The sequence below is a fragment of the Pantherophis guttatus genome, chromosome 3 (assembly GCF_059756535.1).
Source record: "Pantherophis guttatus breed Tessera chromosome 3, ASM5975653v1, whole genome shotgun sequence".
Classification (NCBI taxonomy): domain Eukaryota; kingdom Metazoa; phylum Chordata; class Lepidosauria; order Squamata; family Colubridae; genus Pantherophis; species Pantherophis guttatus.
In genome coordinates, this window is record NC_142065.1 from 212,866,176 (window position 1) to 212,884,685 (window position 18,510).

The 18,510-nt window shown below is 44.1% G+C and overlaps 2 protein-coding genes across 2 annotated transcripts in view; both read right to left on the minus strand.

The window, feature by feature from the left end:
* LOC117666904 (lymphocyte antigen 6E-like) overlaps positions 1 to 16,603 on the minus strand; it is a 29,349-nt gene extending 12,746 nt beyond the window's left edge. Inside the window, exon 1 of the mRNA XM_087890961.1 lies at positions 16,242 to 16,603. Within this exon, the coding sequence (XP_087747087.1) occupies positions 16,242 to 16,293 (52 nt within the window). The 5' untranslated portion in view covers positions 16,294 to 16,603. The remainder of the gene's footprint in view (positions 1 to 16,241) is intronic.
* The window catches only part of LOC148114985 (uncharacterized), a 451,234-nt gene that overhangs the window by 134,547 nt on the left and 298,177 nt on the right, over positions 1 to 18,510 (minus strand). The window lies entirely within an intron of this gene.

The following is an 18,510-nucleotide window of genomic DNA, read 5'->3' on the forward strand; positions in this document are numbered from 1 at the left end:
CTGGTTATTTATGGGACCGCCTACTACCACAAGCAGCCTCCCACCGGCCGGTACGCTCCCATAGAGAGGGACTCCTCCGGGTGCCGTCAGCTAAACAATGTTGACTGGCGGCCCCCAGGGGGAGGGCCTTCTCTGTGGGGGCACCCACTATCTGGAACGAGCTCCCCCCAGAGATACGGAGGATCCCGGATCTGCGCACTTTCCGCCGTGCTCTTAAGACTCTCCTATTCCAGCAAGCCGGCCTGGCCTAATTTTCTCCCCTGTTTTAAAATTCTTTTAAATCGAAATTTTAATCTGTTTTAAATTATTGGGATTTTTAATTGTCCCGGGCTAAATTATTTAATCTGGTTTTAATTATGTTCTTTTAACTTTTGTATCTATGTATTTTATTCTGTGCCTGTTCACCGCCCTGAGTCCTTCGGGAGTAGGGCGGTATATAAATCTAATAAAACAAACAAAACAAAACAAACTAACAAACCTCTGGATTTCAACTCCCAGAATTCCTCAGGCAGCATATCGGGAGGGGAATCCTGGGAATTGGGGAGCTTGCTGTATATTTATTTATTTATTTATTAAATATTCGTGCGGCCCATCTCTTCTATAAGGTCATTCTGGGCGGGTTAGGGTTAGAGTTGTGGTGACAATGCAGATTTTTTTTTTTTTTGAGGAACTGAGTGGGAGATTTTGACTTCTCCCCCATTAAAAAAAAGTTCAGACATTTAGAGCTCGTTATGAGCTCATTTGCATGTTTTCCGCTCTTTGTTGCTAAATAAAGAAGGGGTGGGAAATAAAACCTATTCACACAGTTGCACAGCTGCGAAAATCTCAAGACTTTCGGTTCTCAAAATCATGTGCAGACTCATCATGGTCAGATCCTGCAGTCTCGTGACCCGCAGCAGAACAACAGACTGGGAAGGGACCTTGGAGGTCTCCTAGCCTAACCCCCTGCCTCCAGCAAGAAGACCCTGTACCATTTCAGACAAATGGTTTTCCACCATCTTCTTAAAATCCTCCCATTAGGAAAAGATGAGAAATGTGCAGAAATGAACAGATTAACGCTTGCAATTAAGGAGAAAGAACAAACTGAATATGATATGATATGGGAATTATTTTATCAATGGTTAAGAGAATAAAAATGGAAGTTGGAAATAAAAGGAGGAGATAAAAGAAGAGTAGAAAATATGTTAAGATAGAGATGTAAACGATACGATGGTTGTTATTATTATGGCTATTAGGATTATTATGCTTAATATTATTATTATGTTCTTATTAGAAGATAAGTTAAGAGGGAAAAATGAATAGGTTTACTATGTTCAATGCTACAATTGTAAGATCAGAGCATTAATGTTAATATAATGAATGATGTTGTAAATCTTGGTGATGATTGCACAGAGGGAATTAAGAGAAGATGGAATGTTTACCATATTTTTCGGAGTATAAGACGCTCCGGATTATAAAACGCACCTACCTTTTTTGGTGAGAAAAAGAAGAAAAAGAAATCTGCCTCTGCCTCCCCCAGCAATTTTGCCTCGTTGCAGCAAACAGCCTGCTTTACTTTCATTTTCGTTTTCAGCATAGCTTGATTAGCAGAAGAAAAAAAAATCTGCTCCCAGCAATTTACCTCTTTGCAGCAAGCAAGCAGAGGCCCGCGCAGCAATAGGCGATCCCTTCAGCCAGAAACAGCTGAGACTCGGGAGGCCGATCCAAGGGGCAATCAACTTGTGCTAATTAGGCTGTGGTGAAGCTGAAATGGGCTGTTTCTTCTTGTTGCTTGCTGCAAGGAGGTAAATTGCTGGGGGGCGGAGGCCAGAGGGTGGGGGCCAGTGGGTGGGTGGGGCTACATTCAGTGTATAAGATGCACCCAAATTTTCACCCCCTTTTGGGGGGGGGGAAAGGTGCAGTCTTATACTCCGAAAAATATGGTATATTAAAAACAAACAAACAAACAAACACCCTCCAGTGATGGAGACATCCACAACTTCTGGGGGCAAAGCCATTCCACTGATTAATCGTTCTTGCTGTCAGGAAATTCCTCCTTCGTTCTCTGTTTGCTTCTCAAATTCAAAGTCAAATCTTTCTTGTCAGCGCACAACGTATGTACAATGAGATTGGTTGAGCTCCGTCAGTGCACCCCCACCAGCGGTGGGTTCCTCCCGGTTCGGTCGAGCCGGTAGCGGTGACGATATGACGTCACTGAACCAGTTCTCCCCCCCGCCCTCCCACCCCCCCACACATTATTCTTACCTTTTATTTGGCCCCACCCCCAATCTATTGCTGCCTCCTGAGTCCCAGCTGATGACTAGAGGGGAAAAAAACTGTTTAAACTCTTGCCACTGGGCTTCAAAGGGCCGCCCTACAGCTGATCAGTGTTAAAAGCAAACAAATGAGTCGGGTCGCAAGTGCGAGGACTTGGTCGTAAGTGCGAGGACCTTCCAGAAATGACTCTGACCAGCTAGCCACGCCCACCTAGTCGCATGACCTCCAAGCCACACCCACAAAATAAGCCACGCCCACAGAACCGGTAGTAAAAAAAATTTAGAACCCACCCCTGTCCCCCACCCAACACGATACAACTCACAGTGAAGACAGAAAATCCCTAAACCCAATAAATCATACTAACAAAACACCCAGTCCTCTTGCACCAGTGTGAATATGTTACACATTGCGCCGGCCCTGCAGTCCATCATACTACGTAGTTATGATGTTATTTCTCATTCGGGAATCTGACAGTTTTTATCCCACGGATAAAAACTGTTCTTCGGCCTGCAGCCTTCTCTCCTTTTATTCTCTCCCCCATTTCACGCGACACAAATCACTAACCAAGATTAACACCAAGCAGTTTTTAGCACTGAAGCAGGCCAGCGAGGCAGCCCATTCCCGGCTGCACTGTTGAACTTCTTTTATCACTCTTATCGGACCAGCTACATTGCTGGAATAACGCCCTTGGCTCCGTGCTGTCCCTTAAACCTTGCTTCTTATGTCAATGAACTGTGAGATGAGGTTTTCCGAAAAACGGCTCAGCAGAATTGGCAAGATTTCCCCCTTTTTGGTAGAAAAAGCTGTCTTTATTGCCTCAAAAAATCTCAGAACAAGGCTCCATTCAGCTGTCGGTGGGGGAAAAAAAATAAAATAAAATTCCTTCCAACAAGGAACTGCCAAACAAGCTAACAGTAAACAGTCCACGATCTTCTCCCAGCAACACTGGCAAGGGCAAGGCACTAAAGCACGGGTGGGGAACGATGGCCCTTTTTTTGACTTGTGGACTTCGATTCCCAGAATCCCTGAGCTAGCTAGGCCGAGTCAGGAATTCTGGGAGTTTCCAAGTCATAAAGGGGCCCTAGTTCAAATTGAAAGCAAAGCATGCTCCTTACAAGCACTGATGATGCTACCTAGCTAGGTAATGAAATGTCTACAAAGCAAACAACCAAGCCCAGAGAGCATCAAGAACTCCACATAATCTCCTCCTTCTCTTCCTCCTCTTCTTCTTCTTCTTCCTCCTCCTCCTCCTCCTATTACTACTTCTACTACTATTACTACTTCTTCTCCTCCTCCTCCTCCTCCTCCCCTTCTTCTTCCTCCTCCTCCTCCTCCTCCTACTACTACTACTTCTACTACATTACTACTTCTTCTCCTTCTCCTCCTCCTCTTCTTCTTCTTCTTCTCCTCCTTTTCCTTCTCCTTCTCCTCCTCCTCCTCCTCCTCCTCTTATTCTTCTTCTTCTTCCTCCTCCTCCTACTACTATTACTACTTCTACTACATTACTACTTCTCCTTCTCCTCCTCCTCCTCCTTTTCTTCTTCTTCTTCTTCTTCTTCCTCCTCCTCCTCCTTTTCTTCTTCTTCTTCTTCTTCCTCCTCCTCCTCCTCTTCCTCCTCCTACTACTATTACTACTTCTACTACATTACTACTTCTTCTCCTTCTCCTCTTCTTCTTCTTCTCCTCCTTTTCCTTCTCCTTCTCCTCCTCCTCCTCTTATTCTTCTTCTTCTTCCTCCTCCTCCTCCTACTACTATTACTACTTCTACTACATTACTACTTCTCCTTCTCCTCCTCCTCCTCCTCCTTTTCTTCTTCTTCCTCCTCCTCCTCCTCTTCTTCTTCTTCTTCTTCCTCCTCCTCCTCTTCCTCCTCCTCCTACTACTATTACTACTTCTACTACATTACTACTTCTTCTCCTTCTCCTCCTCCTCTTCTTCTTCTTCTTCTCCTCCTTTTCCTTCTCCTTCTCCTCCTCCCCCTCTTATTCTTCTTCTTCTTCCTCCTCCTCCTCCTACTACTACTATTACTACTTCTACTACATTACTACTTCTCCTTCTCCTCCTCCTCCTCCTTTTCTTCTTCTTCTTCCTCTTCTTCTTCCTCCTCCTCCTCTTCTTCTTCTTCCTCCTCCTCCTCTTCCTCCTACTACTACTACTATTACTACTTCTACTACATTACTACTTCTTCTCCTTCTCCTCCTCCTCTTCTTCTTCTTCTTCTCCTCCTTTTCCTTTTCCTTCTCCTCCTCCTCCTATTCTTCTTCTTCCTCCTCCTCCTCCTCCTACTACTATTACTACTTCTACTACATTACTACTTCTCCTTCTCCTCCTCCTCCTCCTTTTCTTCTTCTTCTTCCTCTTCTTCTTCCTCCTCCTCCTCCTCCTCTTCTTCTTCTTCTTCTTCTTCTTCTTCTTCTTCCTCCTCCTCCTCCTCTTCTTCTTCTTCTTCTTCTTCTTCATCTTCTTCTTCTTCATCTTCTTCTTCCTCCCCCTCCTCCTCCTCCTCCTCTTCTACACAAACCTCATTCCCTCACTTCTAGCACTGATGATGCTACCTAGTTAGGTAATGAAATGTCTGCAAAGCAAACAATCAAACTCAGAGAACACCAAGGACCCCATAGTCCTCCTCCTCAACCCCACTCCCTTCTAGTACTGATGATGTTCTCTAGTTTGGTAATGAAGCGTCTGCAAGAAATCTACCAAGTTCAGAGAGCATCAAGGACCCCACCGTTCAACCCTCAAGCTACAAATAATTCTTTTTTTTATTGGTATTTTTTTAAAAAAACTCTCCACCTGGAATTGATCCAGCAGAAGCAAATTTCCCCTGGCATAATCCAATTTTCCCTAGGGCTTTCTTCCCCTCCACCCCCACCCCCACCCATTCCCCAAATTTCTTCTGGAGGCCACCCCAGACAAGGAAGAACCATCTGAAATGATATATGGGCTCTCCTGTTTGAGCAGGAGGTTGGACTAGATGACCTCCAAGGTCCCTTCCAACTCTGGTTTATTCTACATGTGAGAGCTTCTAGGTGAGATTTAGAAGCTCCGTCCACAGGATTACACAACTGACCAGAAATGGTGAATACTATCGGCTCTCAAGGTTGGAATTTCTACAGTACCTACTGGCTTTTCAGAAGAGAAAATCTTAAATTCACACAATAAACACTCTGCCAATAGGAGTTACGGGCACGCATCGCTGGAGGTTTTCCAGAAAAGCTTGGACAGCCATTTCTCTAAAATGGTCTAAGGCAGGGGTCAGCAACCTGCGGCTCCAGAGCCGCATGTGGCTCTTTGGGCCCTCTGCTGTGGCTCCCTGTCGGGTGATCCTGCCACTGGCTGTCCCTGCCCCTCGCCCTCCCCTCCCAGTCACTCCTCGCCTGGCCTGAGAAGGTAAGGGCGACCATGGGGGATGGAGAAGCAGCTAGGGCAGAGACAGAGAGATACAGAGAGGGGGAGAGAGAGAGACATAGAGATACAGAGAGAGAGAGACAGAGATACAGAGAGAGAGGGAGAGAGACACAGAGAGATACAGAGAGAGACATAGAGATACAGAGAGGGGGAGAGAGAGAGACATAGAGAGATACAGAGAGAGAGACATAGAGAGGGGGAGAGAGAGACATAGAGAGATACAGAGAGAGAGAGAGATACAGAGAGAGGGGGAGAGAGAGACAGAGAGATACAGAGAGGGGGAGAGAGAGAGAGACATAGAGAGATACAGAGAGAGAGAGACATAGAGAGATACAGAGAGAGGGGGAGAGAGAGACACAGAGAGATACAGAGAGAGGGAGAGAGAGAGAGACATAGAGAGATACAGAGAGAGAGAGACATAGAGAGATACAGAGAGAGAGAGAGACAGAGAGATACAGAGAGAGGGGGGAGAGAGACATAGAGATACAGAGAGAGAGGGAGAGACACAGAGAGAGATACAGAGGGAGACATAGAGATACAGAGAAAGGGGGAGAGAGAGAGACAGAGAGATACAGAGAGGGGGAGAGAGAGAGACATAGAGATACAGAGAGAGACATAGAGAGATACAGAGAGAGGGGTAGAGAGAGACATAGAGAGATACAGAGAGGGACAGGAAGACATAGAGAAATACAGAGAGAGGGGGAGAGAGAGACAGAGAGAGATACAGAGAGAGAGAGACATAGAGTGATACAGAGAGAGGGAGAGAGAGACATAGAGAGATACAGAGAGAGAGACATAGAGAGATACAGAGAGAGAGAGAGACAGAGAGATACAGAGAGAGAGGGAGAGACACAGAGAGAGATACAGAGGGAGACATAGAGATACAGAGAAAGGGGGAGAGAGAGAGAGACAGAGAGATACAGAGAGAGAGAGACATAGAGAGATACAGAGAGAGACAGAGACATAGAGAGATACAGAGAGAGGGGGAGAGAGAGAGACATAGAGAGATACAGAGAGAGGGAGAGAGAGAGAGACATAGAGAGATACAGAGAGAGAGAGACATAGAGAGATACAGAGAGAGAGAGACATAGAGAGATACAGAGAGAGAGAGAGACAGAGAGATACAGAGAGGGGGAGAGAGAGAGACATAGAGAGATACAGAGAGAGAGAGACAGAGAGATACAGAGAGGGGGGAGAGAGACATAGAGATACAGAGAGAGAGGGAGAGACACAGAGAGAGATACAGAGGGAGACATAGAGATACAGAGAAAGGGGGAGAGAGAGAGAGACAGAGAGATACAGAGAGGGGGAGAGAGAGAGACATAGAGATACAGAGAGAGAGAGAGAGAGATACAGAGAGCGAGGGAGAGAGACACAGAGAGATACAGAGAGAGACATAGAGAGATACAGAGAGAGGGGTAGAGAGAGACAGAGAGATACAGAGAGGGACAGGAAGACATAGAGAAATACAGAGAGAGGGGGAGAGAGAGAGACAGAGAGAGATACAGAGAGAGAGAGACATAGAGAGATACAGAGAGAGGGGGAGAGGGGGAAGGGAGGGAGTGGAGAGAGAGATATGTCAAAAGGATTTTGTGGTTCCCGGTGTTTTTTAACAACCGGTTCTCTGCCCTAATGACCGGCTGAGTAGGCGTGGCTAGGGGGCGTCATGTGACTGGTGGAAGTGAGTGACATCGAGTTGGCCACGCCCACCCAGGTTTTGTGGCTCCCGGTGTTTTCTTTTCTGTGAGAAACGGGTCCAAACGGCTCTGAGTGCTTAAGGTTGCAGACCCCTGGTCTAAGGTCTCCTGCCTTGAGTAGGGGGTTGGACTAGAAGACCTCCAAGGTCCCTTCCAGCCTCAGGATTGTACGATTCTATGAAATATAGGTCTCTCCACACCATCAACAGAATCAGGAAGTGTCTTCCTTTGTTAAACTGGTGCCGGAAAATTTGGCACTTTTAACAGCCAGTGTCATATTTTTTTATTTATTTATTTTTTTTGGCATCCTGAGTAATAAATTAAATCTGACAGTAAAAATTCCTCCTCATTCAGGCCAGATTCCAGCTCACTCACATCCACGCAACACAAAGGGGAAAAAAACAAAACAGGAAATCGGGATTAAAGGAAGCACAAGGCGTCTCCCCCGTTAAGAAAACACCCCACAGTCGAGTCCTTGAGAAGCACTCCTTTGTCAAAATGTCTCAGAGGACCAAAGTTGGAAACTGACCAACACACACACACAAACACACACTTCAGGAGTACAAGGACCCGAGGTTGAATACAGAATAACGGAGCTGGAAGAGAACTTGGAGGTCATCTAGTCCAACCCCCTGCTCGAGCAGGAATTCGTGCGACACCTGCTGGTACGCAATTTATTGAGCTTTTCAACCCCAAGTAGGCCAACCATGGATAAATCTAAGAAAAGTTTCAGAAGAAAATAAAACATTTAATTGAATTGCATATGCTAGTTTTGTGGCTGCTCAAGAAATAGTCAGGCCCGGGAAGGGTTTTTGTGACTCCCGGTGTTTTCTTTTCTGTGGGAAACGGGTCCAAGTGGCTCTTTGAGTGTTTAAGGTTGCAGATGCCTGAACTATGCACTTTTTTTTAAAATTTGATTTATATGCTTGAATTCAGAGAATTCTTAAAACAAATGTACAATTAAAACTGAAGGTTTTTCTTTTCAGATTAAGTTTCTTTAATTTCAAGTTTTCTTTTGGCAAAAAAAAAATAAAAATGGGATTTTGTTTCTATATCTGATATATGCACAGAGATGGAAAGATCTCTAGATTCCCACAATGGATTAATTGAAGTGAATTAAACTGGCCCTGATGGGAAAATTAACTACCTTAATTAAAGAAAAGTCTTTGTGTATCTTTCTTTCTATGTGGAAATCACCTTTGGGCTTTGTGTTGGAAACCGAAAGAAACACTACATTTATTTTAGGATTTGACGGTTCAGGATGTTTGCGAGGATAGAAATGCCGGCAATTGTTTAATTTTAGATCAAAAGATTACTGCCTGGTCATTGTGAGCCTACTGAGGAAAGTTGGAAATTATTTTTTAAATTTCCTTTTACTTTTCTTTATCCCTTACCTTCTCCTTCCCCCCCCCCCTTTTTAGTAATTTTGTGTGTTTCCTAGAGGTTTTTCATACACTTAATTAAATATCTACAAAAGATTCCATCTAGATATTTAATGTATGAAATGTATGAAAAAAAAGAATACTAATTCAGCTTAATAAGTTTTATTAATTTTATGGGCAGCGAAATGACAACTGTACCGATAATCAATCCCGGGCAATTTTCAATTTTTCTTTCTCAGCTCAGCAGAATTAAGTTTATACTATTATGTCAAAGTAAAAAGTTGAGGTTTGATGTTTGTTACATTATTCTACTGCATCAAAGGGAGTTGGGAGTCAATGCCTTTTCTTTCTTTTTCCCCACACTTTTCCCTCCCCTATTTTTCTTACTATTTTCTTCTGTATTTTTCTTTTTAATTTTATAGTATTGTGGGAAGCCCCCCACCCAGAGAATTAAATATTTTGGGGAATATTAAAAGAGGAAGAATGTTATATTTTCCCAAAGGAGAAATGGAGAAACATGCTCTTAAAGGCAGAAAGCCCCCTCCAGTCTTCCTGCTATAGGAAACAGCCTCCAGCAGATGCCTGAAGTCTTTAGAAATGGATATTTCATGCCCATTAAGAAATCCAAGCCAATCTATTCACGAACAAAAGACCTTCAACAAAAGACACAGCTCCCACAGAAGCCTGGAGCTGATGGGATTAAGAATTTACATTCCCCCACCCAAATTCTAAGGACAGGACATGACCTTTAGGACATAATACGATTTACCCACCACTATTAGAATAGCAAAAGGTACAAGGATCACCATATTGCACAACCCCCCTGGAGCATCTCAATCACAAAACCCCAAAGAATGTATAAAAAGCCCACCCAAAGTGACAGTAAGGTTATTCTAAGTCTAGGCCTACCTATCCCAGCCCCATTTTGTCAGCCACCCCAGAAACATGCTGCTGTCACTGAAGTTTCTGGCTACCAAACAGAGACTTTCCAACCAGCCTGCCTTCATTTTATTTCCAGCCTCTTTCTCCCAGCTTGGAACCGGACCAGTTTTTTCTTCCGACAGTATTAATACATAATTAAACTAAATTTATTCTTTAAAAAATATGGGCAGTGAAATGTCAACTGTACCAATAATACATCCTGGGCAATTTTCCATTTTTTTCTTTCGAAGCTCAGCAGAACGAAGTTCTCGTTTGGCTACCAAAAATCCACAACATGATGTTGTAAATTCATAGTCAGGTGCCCCCTCCCTCAACCCCACCCACTCTGTAGTTTGATGAATAGGTAATAAGAATAAGAATAATAAGAATAATTTTATTTCTATACCGCCCTTCTCCCGAAGGACTCAGATAGATAATGGATAATAACCCTCTTTTAATAATGGATTTCCCAACTCCTTTGGGCTAATGCTGTAGGAAAAAGTGTGGCAGAACTTGGGAGGCAGAGTTAAAAAAGGAATCAGCCTAGAATCCCTATGTAGCCACAAGCAAACGAAGTCCAACCTTCTTGTCTATGGAGATCCTCAACCAGGGTTGTCCCAAAAGTGTTTATTTTTTTCCCAAAAGACCACTAGACATTCTTGGGTTTTTTTCCTGAAAATGTATCACTTCTCATTCAAGAAGCTTCCTTAGTTTTAACTGACCAGTGAGGAATGGAAGGATTTATATGTAAGTGAAACATTTTCAAGGAAAAAAACTAAGCCCAGTTACCATTTGGGACAACCACAATCTAGAAGGTTGAGAATCTCCAGATATAAGGGTCAATGGCATTCCAGGTGGCAACTGTTCGTTGAGAAGATTTAGCAATAAATCATTTAATTTTAACCTTAAGATATGGATCTGGTCTTGCCATCCTGACTAGTATCACTAAAGGTTTGCACTTTTGACTTGTTCACCCACTGTGATGCTTTCTGTCCCACCTCCAATGTAATGTTCTCCAGATGTGGGGCTTTCCAACTCGCAAATTCCCCAGTGCAAACATCTGAAGGGCACCAGGATGGAGGGGAGGGAGAAAACCCAAACGAGAAGGCTTGTGGATTTGAGGTTTGTTTGTTTTTTTGTTTTTTTAAATGCTGAATTATATGATAAAAGTGAGATGCAAAAAAAAAAAAGACACCGTGGATCTGAAAGTGGATTTAAACATGTCAAGAGAGCTATGGGAAAAGATGCCGCGATGGTCTCACAAATGAAACCAGCTGTTGTCTTAATAATGAAAGGGAAAATACAAATAATAAATCAGAAGACCGACAATGGCTTCTTATGGTGCATTAAATTAATGAAGCTGTTCCTAAGAAGAGAGGAGCCTTTGATAAAGTAGACCACAACCTACTTCTTGGCAAAAATGTGGGATACATAGAACTACCCCCAGAGGAGTTTGTAACTGGCTGATAAATCATACTCAACGTGTAGTCCTCCACGGAACTACATCTACATGGAGGGAAGTAAGCAATGGAGAACCCCGAAGTTCCTTTTTGGACTGAATATTTTTCAATCCCTTCATAAAAGATCTAGATGAGGGAAGAGAAGAGGAAATCATGAAATTTATAAACAACACTAAGCTGGCAGAAATAGCCAACACCCTGGAAGTCAAATTCAAGATACAAAAAAAATCTTGCCTGACTTGAACAATGCGTCCTAGCCAACAAAACGAAATTCAATGTAGATAAAAGTAAGGTTTTTTACACTCAGGTAAGAAAAAAATCAACTGTGTCGCTACAGACTAGGTGAAACTTGGCTTAATGTCAGTAATTGTGAGAAGGATCTTGGGAGTCCTAGAGGACAATCGCTTGAATATGTGCCAGCAGTGTGCGGCGGCAGCCAAAAAATGCCAATGCAAGATGGTTTATATGTATTTATCTAGTAACCATGTTACAAATGTTGCGTACTCAAATGTCAAACCACATGATGAATGTGTTCACTTGCTCCAATCTTTGCAGAATTTGAAAGTGTATGAGCCTGTAATGATTCCAAAAGGGAAAATTATGCTTGGTAGTAAGTGGGTATATAAATTAAAGACTGGGATAGATGGGATTTCAATATATAAAGCTAGGCTAGTAGCTCAAGGATTTAATCAGTCTCCTAATGACTACGATGAAGTATTCGCTCCAAGCTTAAAAGCCATTACATTAAGAGCAGCGTTGGTATGGGCAGCTGGAAATAAATATATAGTTACCCATTTAGATGTAGAGACCGCATATCTGCATGCACCATTACAGCATGAAATTTATTTAAAGAAACTGTTGGTTATTAAAGACAAGTCTGTATGGGTTAAAACAGTCAGGTTATGAATGGAACCAGCGCATTGTAAAAACATTGAAGAATATCGGATTTAAAGCAGGATTGGCAGATCCATGTTTATTTAAAATGGAAAGAGATGGTATAGTATCATTATTACTTCTTTTTACGGACGATATAGCTCTGATTACCACGAATGAACAAGAGGCCAACAGGATTGTTGATGAATTAAAAGCTCATGTTAGGATTAAAAATCTAGGGGAGATACAACAATACCTAGGTGTAAGGATCGAAAAAACTAGGGGAGGATTTAAATTATCCCAAACTGATAAAATTAATAATCTATTAAAACAGTTCAGAATGGACTTGTGTAAACCATCAAAGACACCTATGGTTCAAGATTATTGCAACACTGATGTGAAAAGTCCGTTGTTTGATAAAGGGATATACCAATCGTTGATTGGCAGTTTATCATACATTAGCAATTGGTCTAGACCCGATATTTCTTATAGCGTGAACCAATTAGCTAGATTCAACACGGAACCTACAGAAAGACACTGGCAAGGAGCAAAACGTATTCTTAGATATCTGAAATATACCATGCATCATGCATTGTATCTACAACCATCAGAAGAATTGCATGTAACTGCTTATGCAGATGCTAGTTTCGCAACAGATGTGAATACAAGAAAATCAACCTCAGGAATCGCTGTATTTCGGGGGAAATCTTTGATATGGTGGCGTTCAATAAGACAGCAGCATTTAAGTATGTCTACAATGGAAGCAGAGTTTTCTTGTTTATCTTTGTTATGTACAGGAGACTTTTGTCTAGACTAGGAGTCTCCATCCTTGGCAACTTTAAGCCAAGGATGGAGACCCCTGGCCTAGATCATTCCGGACAAATGGTTGTCCACTCTCTTCTTGAAAACCTCCAGTGATGGAGCACCCACAACTTCTGGTGGCAAGCTGTTCCACTGGTTAATTGTCCTCACTGTTAGGAAGTTCCTCTTTAATTCTAGGTTGCTTCTCTCCTTGGTTACTCCCAACATCCATACTGAGCTAGGCTAAGATCCGATATTGGGACAAAATTCAAATATTATAATTCTAAATCTTTGGTCAAGACAGAAGTGCCTCTTCCGTGCCAAGGTGCTAAGCTGGCAAAAGGTATTTGACGTAGGTACAAAATTGTAAAAGGGCAAACTGACCCTAAACAGATACAATCCTGTTGTTTACTGTTTATTGCATCCCAAATGTCATGCCTATCCCTAGATAAGAAGAGCTGCTTCCTTTACTGCCCTTGAGGCATCTCCAAGTCTCTTATCTCCTTTTGTTATGTCTTGAGCTCCTGAGCAGAGAACCTGAGTATTTATTTATTTATTTTATTTTATTTTATTTCCAATTTATATACCGCCCTTCTCCCTGAGGACTCAGGACGGTGTACAGCCAGAATTAAAAAACATGAAATACAAATATTAAAAAACAATTAATATATATATATAAATTTGGCCCAAAAATTAAAAATACAAACCAATTAAAACATTTAAAATTTCTTCTTAAGCCAGCCCGGCTTGCTGGAAAAAGTGGGTTTTAAGGGCACGGCGGAAGGCACCGAGGTCTTGGATTCTCCTTATCTCAGGGGGCAGCTGGTTCCATAGGGTAGGTGCCCCCACAGAGAAGGCCCTCCCCCTGGGGGTCACCAGCCTACATTGTTTGGCTGATGGCACCCCGAGGAGGCCCTCTCTGTGGGAGCGCACGGGTTGATGGGAGGTCGTCGGTAGCAGCAGGCGGTCTCGAAGATAGCTAGGCCCGATGCCATGGAGCGCTTTGAACGTGATAACCAGCACCTTGAAGCGCACCCAGAAGACCACCGGGAGCCAGTGCAGCTCGCGCAGGAGCGGTGTTACATGGGAGCGCCATGTTGCTCCCATCACTACCCGCACTGCTGCATTCTGGACCAGTTGGAGCCTCCTATCTTTGTTGGATCTTTGGCAATTCCTACTATGGCTCTGCCTGAAGGAGGTAGATCTTTGTTATGTAGAATAGACTGGCCCAGGCCTTAATGGCCCATTGACAAAGGGTGGGGGGCAGGAAGATGGGAACTGCTTAAAAACATGCTTATCCATTTCTCATCCAAGGAAATATAATATTCTGCCTTTTTCATATTTCCTAAAATATTTCACTCTTCCAGGAAAGGGGTGGGTGCTAACTTCCTACAGTGAGAACAGTCAACCAGGGGAACAGCTTGCCACCAGAAGTTGTGGGTGCTCCATCACTGGAGGTTTTCAAGAAGAGAGTGGACAACCATTTGTCCGGAATGATCTAGGCCAGGGGTCTCCATCCTTGGCAACTTTAAGCCTGGCGGACTTCAACTCCCAGAATTCCCCAGCCTGGCTGGGAAATTCTGGGAGTTGAAGTCCGCCAGGCTTAAAGTTGCCAAGGATGGAGACTCCTAGTCTAGACAAAAGTCTCCTGCAAAAGCAGGGGGTTGGATTATAAAGCCTCCTTGGTCCCTTCTAACCATTTTATTCGGTTCTGTTCCTGTCTACTGAAGTGGTCCACAAACAATAAGAAATCAACTTAAGGCACATTATTTATAAAGGTAAAAAGAAGAGAATTTGCAATAACGAAAAACCAACTTGGGGGCAAATCCCTCTCCACACAGAGACATATACCCTCTCCACCTCATCGGGAAAGCTCTCCAGATTGGGGAATCTGACGATAGGAATCTGCTCCCTTGCCTTCCATAACAGCAGTCCCACCTGGATCCCCCCCTCTCCCCAGACAGGTGGCCTTCTGCAGACTGGCGCTGAGTAATAAGGAAGGCAACAAAAAACGGGCCCCTATCCAGGACTACCCGCCATGGGAACCTGGTGCCGGCGGAGTCTGATCCAGAAGAGGGTCTGCCCCTGACCATGTGCAGAAAGCATTTCTCTTGCTGGTATCCCAGGAGGGGCAGCGACTCCCCCTCCCCCTTCTCCAGAGAAAAATTAAGCAACCTGAAGCTCAATACATTAAGCAGAGTTTAGAAGGCTGTGAAGCTTCGCTAAGGGAAAGGGAGAGAGGGAGGAGGGGAGGGAGAAAAAGGAATGGGGGAAGGGGAAAGAAAGGAGAGAAAGAAATGGGAGGGAGGAAAATAAATGAGGTAGGTAGGTAGGAAAGGAAGGAAGGAAGGAAGGAAGGAAGGAAGGAAGGAAGGAAGGAAGGAAGGAAGGAAGGAAGGAAAGAAAGAAAGGTAAATGAGGGGGAGGAAAATAAATAAAGAGGTAGGTATGTTAGGTAGGTAGGTAGGTAGGTAGGTAGGTAGGTAGGTAGGTAGAAGGAAGGAAGGAAGGAAGGAAGGAAGGAAGGAAGGAAGGAAGGAAGGAAGGAAGGAAGGAAACAAAGGAAACGAAGGAGGGGAAGGAAAAATAAATAAGTAGGTAGGTAGGTAGAAGGAAGGAAGGAAGGAAGGAAGGAAGGAAGGAAGGAAGGAAGGAAGGAAGGAAACGAAGAAGGGGGAGGAAAAATAAATAGGTAAGTAGATAGGTAGAAGGAAGGAAGGAAGGAAGGAAGGAAGGAAAGAAAGAAAGAAAGGTAAATGAGGGGGAGGAAAATAAATAAAGAGGTAGGTATGTTAGGTAGGTAGGTAGGTAGTTAGGTAGAAGGAAGGAAGGAAGGAAGGAAGGAAGGAAGGAAGGAAGGAAACAAAGGAGGGGGAGGAAAATAAATAGGTAGGTAGGTAGAAGGAAGGAAGGAAGGAAGGAAGGAAGGAAGGAAGGAAGGAAAGAAAGAAACGAAGGAAAGAAAGAAACGAAGGAGGGGAGGAAAAATAAATAGGTAGGAAGGAAGGAAGGAAGGAACGAACGAACGAACAATAAAAGTAAACGAGGGAGGTGGGAGGGAGGAATCAAGGAAGGAAAAAATAAACGAGGGAGGGAGACAGGAAGGAAAGAAGCGAGCAAAGGGGGACAAAAAAAAATAAACAAACAAACACGGGAAGAAGCGAGGAAAAACGCCAGCCACCCCGCCTTCCCTCTCCCCCTCCACCCCGCCATTCCTTTGGGGAAACTCCTGGATCCAACCGCCACCGCCGCCGGGCTCCGCAGCCCCGAGGCGAGCGCGAGCGCTCCACATCCCGCCCGGGCGCGCAAGAGGCGAAGGGGAGCGATGGGGTGGGGGAGCTTTGGGTGGGGGGGCAAAAGGCAGGAAAGGAAGGCTTGGGGAGGGGGAGAGAAGCAGGGGAAGGGGCTGGCGAGCTCAAGGGGGGCCGGGCAGAGGCCTCACCGCCGTCCACGCAGAGGCAGGCGGCCAAGAGGATGGCCAAAGGCGCCTTCATCCCGGCTGGAGTCTCCGATGCTTTCGCGGCTGCTTCTTGATGTTGCTGCGGGCCGGAGAGCGAGCGAGCGAGCGAGACACACAGAGCGAGAAAAGATGCGGCTCGGTGGCTGGGCTGCCGATATCTGGGTGGGAGGGGAGAAGCGGACGGCTGGGCTGGGGAAGGGGCTGCGGGCAGGCGGCCACGTGCGGCGCTAGGGCGAATCCAACCGGGGCTGGGCGTTGCGCAGCTGGATTCTTGCCCTCCTCCGGTCCCGCCTGGATGCGCCGCGCTTTCGTTTCTCGCGTGGGGCTGGGCTCGGGGAGCGCCGCCTTCCACCCCCCCCCCTACACCCCCCGCCTTACGTGGCTTCCTACAGGTTAGAGAAGGGTATATGGAACGCCTTGCCTCCAGAAGTTGAGGATGCTGCCCAACCACTGGAAGTTTTTTTTTTTTATTGAAAAGTTTTACAAAAAAACAAGAATTTTCTTTCCCCCTCCCCATATTCCCCCCCCAGACTTCTCAGAGCAAAATACAAGGTATTTCATTTAACAATCATAAACTAGATTAACCTATTTATCCTCAGACTACTAACTCCCCTCCTCCCCGAAACCTTAACTCCACTATAGATAACTTAATACTTCTAATACTTAACGTTCATTCATAAGCTATTTGATATTTTCTTGTCTGATACTTATTTTGAATCTAATCAGTCCATCTTCTCCATTCCGATACGTATCTTTCTTGTGTATAGTCCTTCAAGTACGCTGACATTTTCGCCATTTCTGCTAAATTCGTTACTTTCAGTATCCACTCTTCAATAGTAGGCAAAGAGTCCTTCTTCCAATATTGCGCTACCAACAGCCTAGCTGCTGATATTAAGTTCAAAATCAATTTAGTCTCTGATACTGTACAGTCCGTCGTTATACCCAGTAGGAACAATTGAGGAGTAAATTTCAACCTTCTTTTCAGAATATTCTGCATCACCCACCAGATTTTTATCCAAAATGCCTTGATTTTCTTACAGGTCCACCATATATGATAATAGGTTGCGTCATTACATTCACATCTCCAACATTTAGCTTGCAAATTCGAGTACATACATGATAATTTTTTAGGATCTAAGTGCCATCTATAAAACATTTTATAAAAATTCTCTCTCAGATTTTGTGCTTGCGTAAATTTAACATTTCTGACCCAAATCTTTTCCCACGTTTCCATCATCACTGGTTCCTGAAAGTTTTGTGCCCATTTTATCATACAATCCTTAACCAATTCCTTTTCTGAATCTATTTCCAATAATGCATTATACAACCTTTTAATATGCATCTGACTTTGATCTCTAATCTGTTTCACCAGATTTTCCTCATTTTGCATAACACCAAATTTTTGATCTTCCCCCCATCTAGCTTGAAGCTGACCATACTGAAACCACTGGAAGTTTTGAAGAAGAGGTTGGACTACCACTTGTCTGAAGTGGGTTAGGGTTTTTTTCCTGCCTAGGCAAGGGGGTTGGGCTAGAAGACCTCCAAGGTCTGGTTATGGAATGATGGGACCAAACAACATTCCTGGGTCAGCCAGAGACAGTTTTATTGCGCAGTTTCAGAACCAGATTTGTATCTGCAATTGGCCTTCAGGTGCCTTGGAAAATAGCTTGACCCCCTCCTCTCTGGGGCAGCCCCTCAAATATTGGAAGACTGCTGTCCTGTCTCCCCTGGTCCTTCTCTTCACTAGACTAGCCATGCCCAATTCCTGCAACCGTTCATCGTATGTTTTAGCCTCCAGTCCCCTAATCATCCTGGTTGCTCTTCTCTGCACTTTTTCTAGAGTCTCAACATCTTTTTTATAGTGTGGTGACCAAAACTGGATGCAGTATTCTAGGTGTGGCCTTACTAAGGCTTTATAGAGTGGTATTAGTACCTCCCTTGATCTTGATTGTATCTCTCTGTTAATGCAATTTAGGATTGCATTGGCTTTTTTGGCTGCCGCTGCACACTGTTGGCTCATATTTACCTGGTTGTCCACTAAGACTCCAAGATCTCTGTCACAGTTACAGCTATTAAGCCTGGTTTCACCCAGTCTATATGTGTGCTTTTGGTTTTTCTTACCTCAGTGTAAGACTCTATTTTTCTCTACACTGAATTCCATGTTGTTAGATAGGGCCCGGTGTTCAAGTCTGTCAAGATCCATCTGGATCTTGACCCTATCTTTTAGGATGTTGGCTATTCTTGCCAGCTT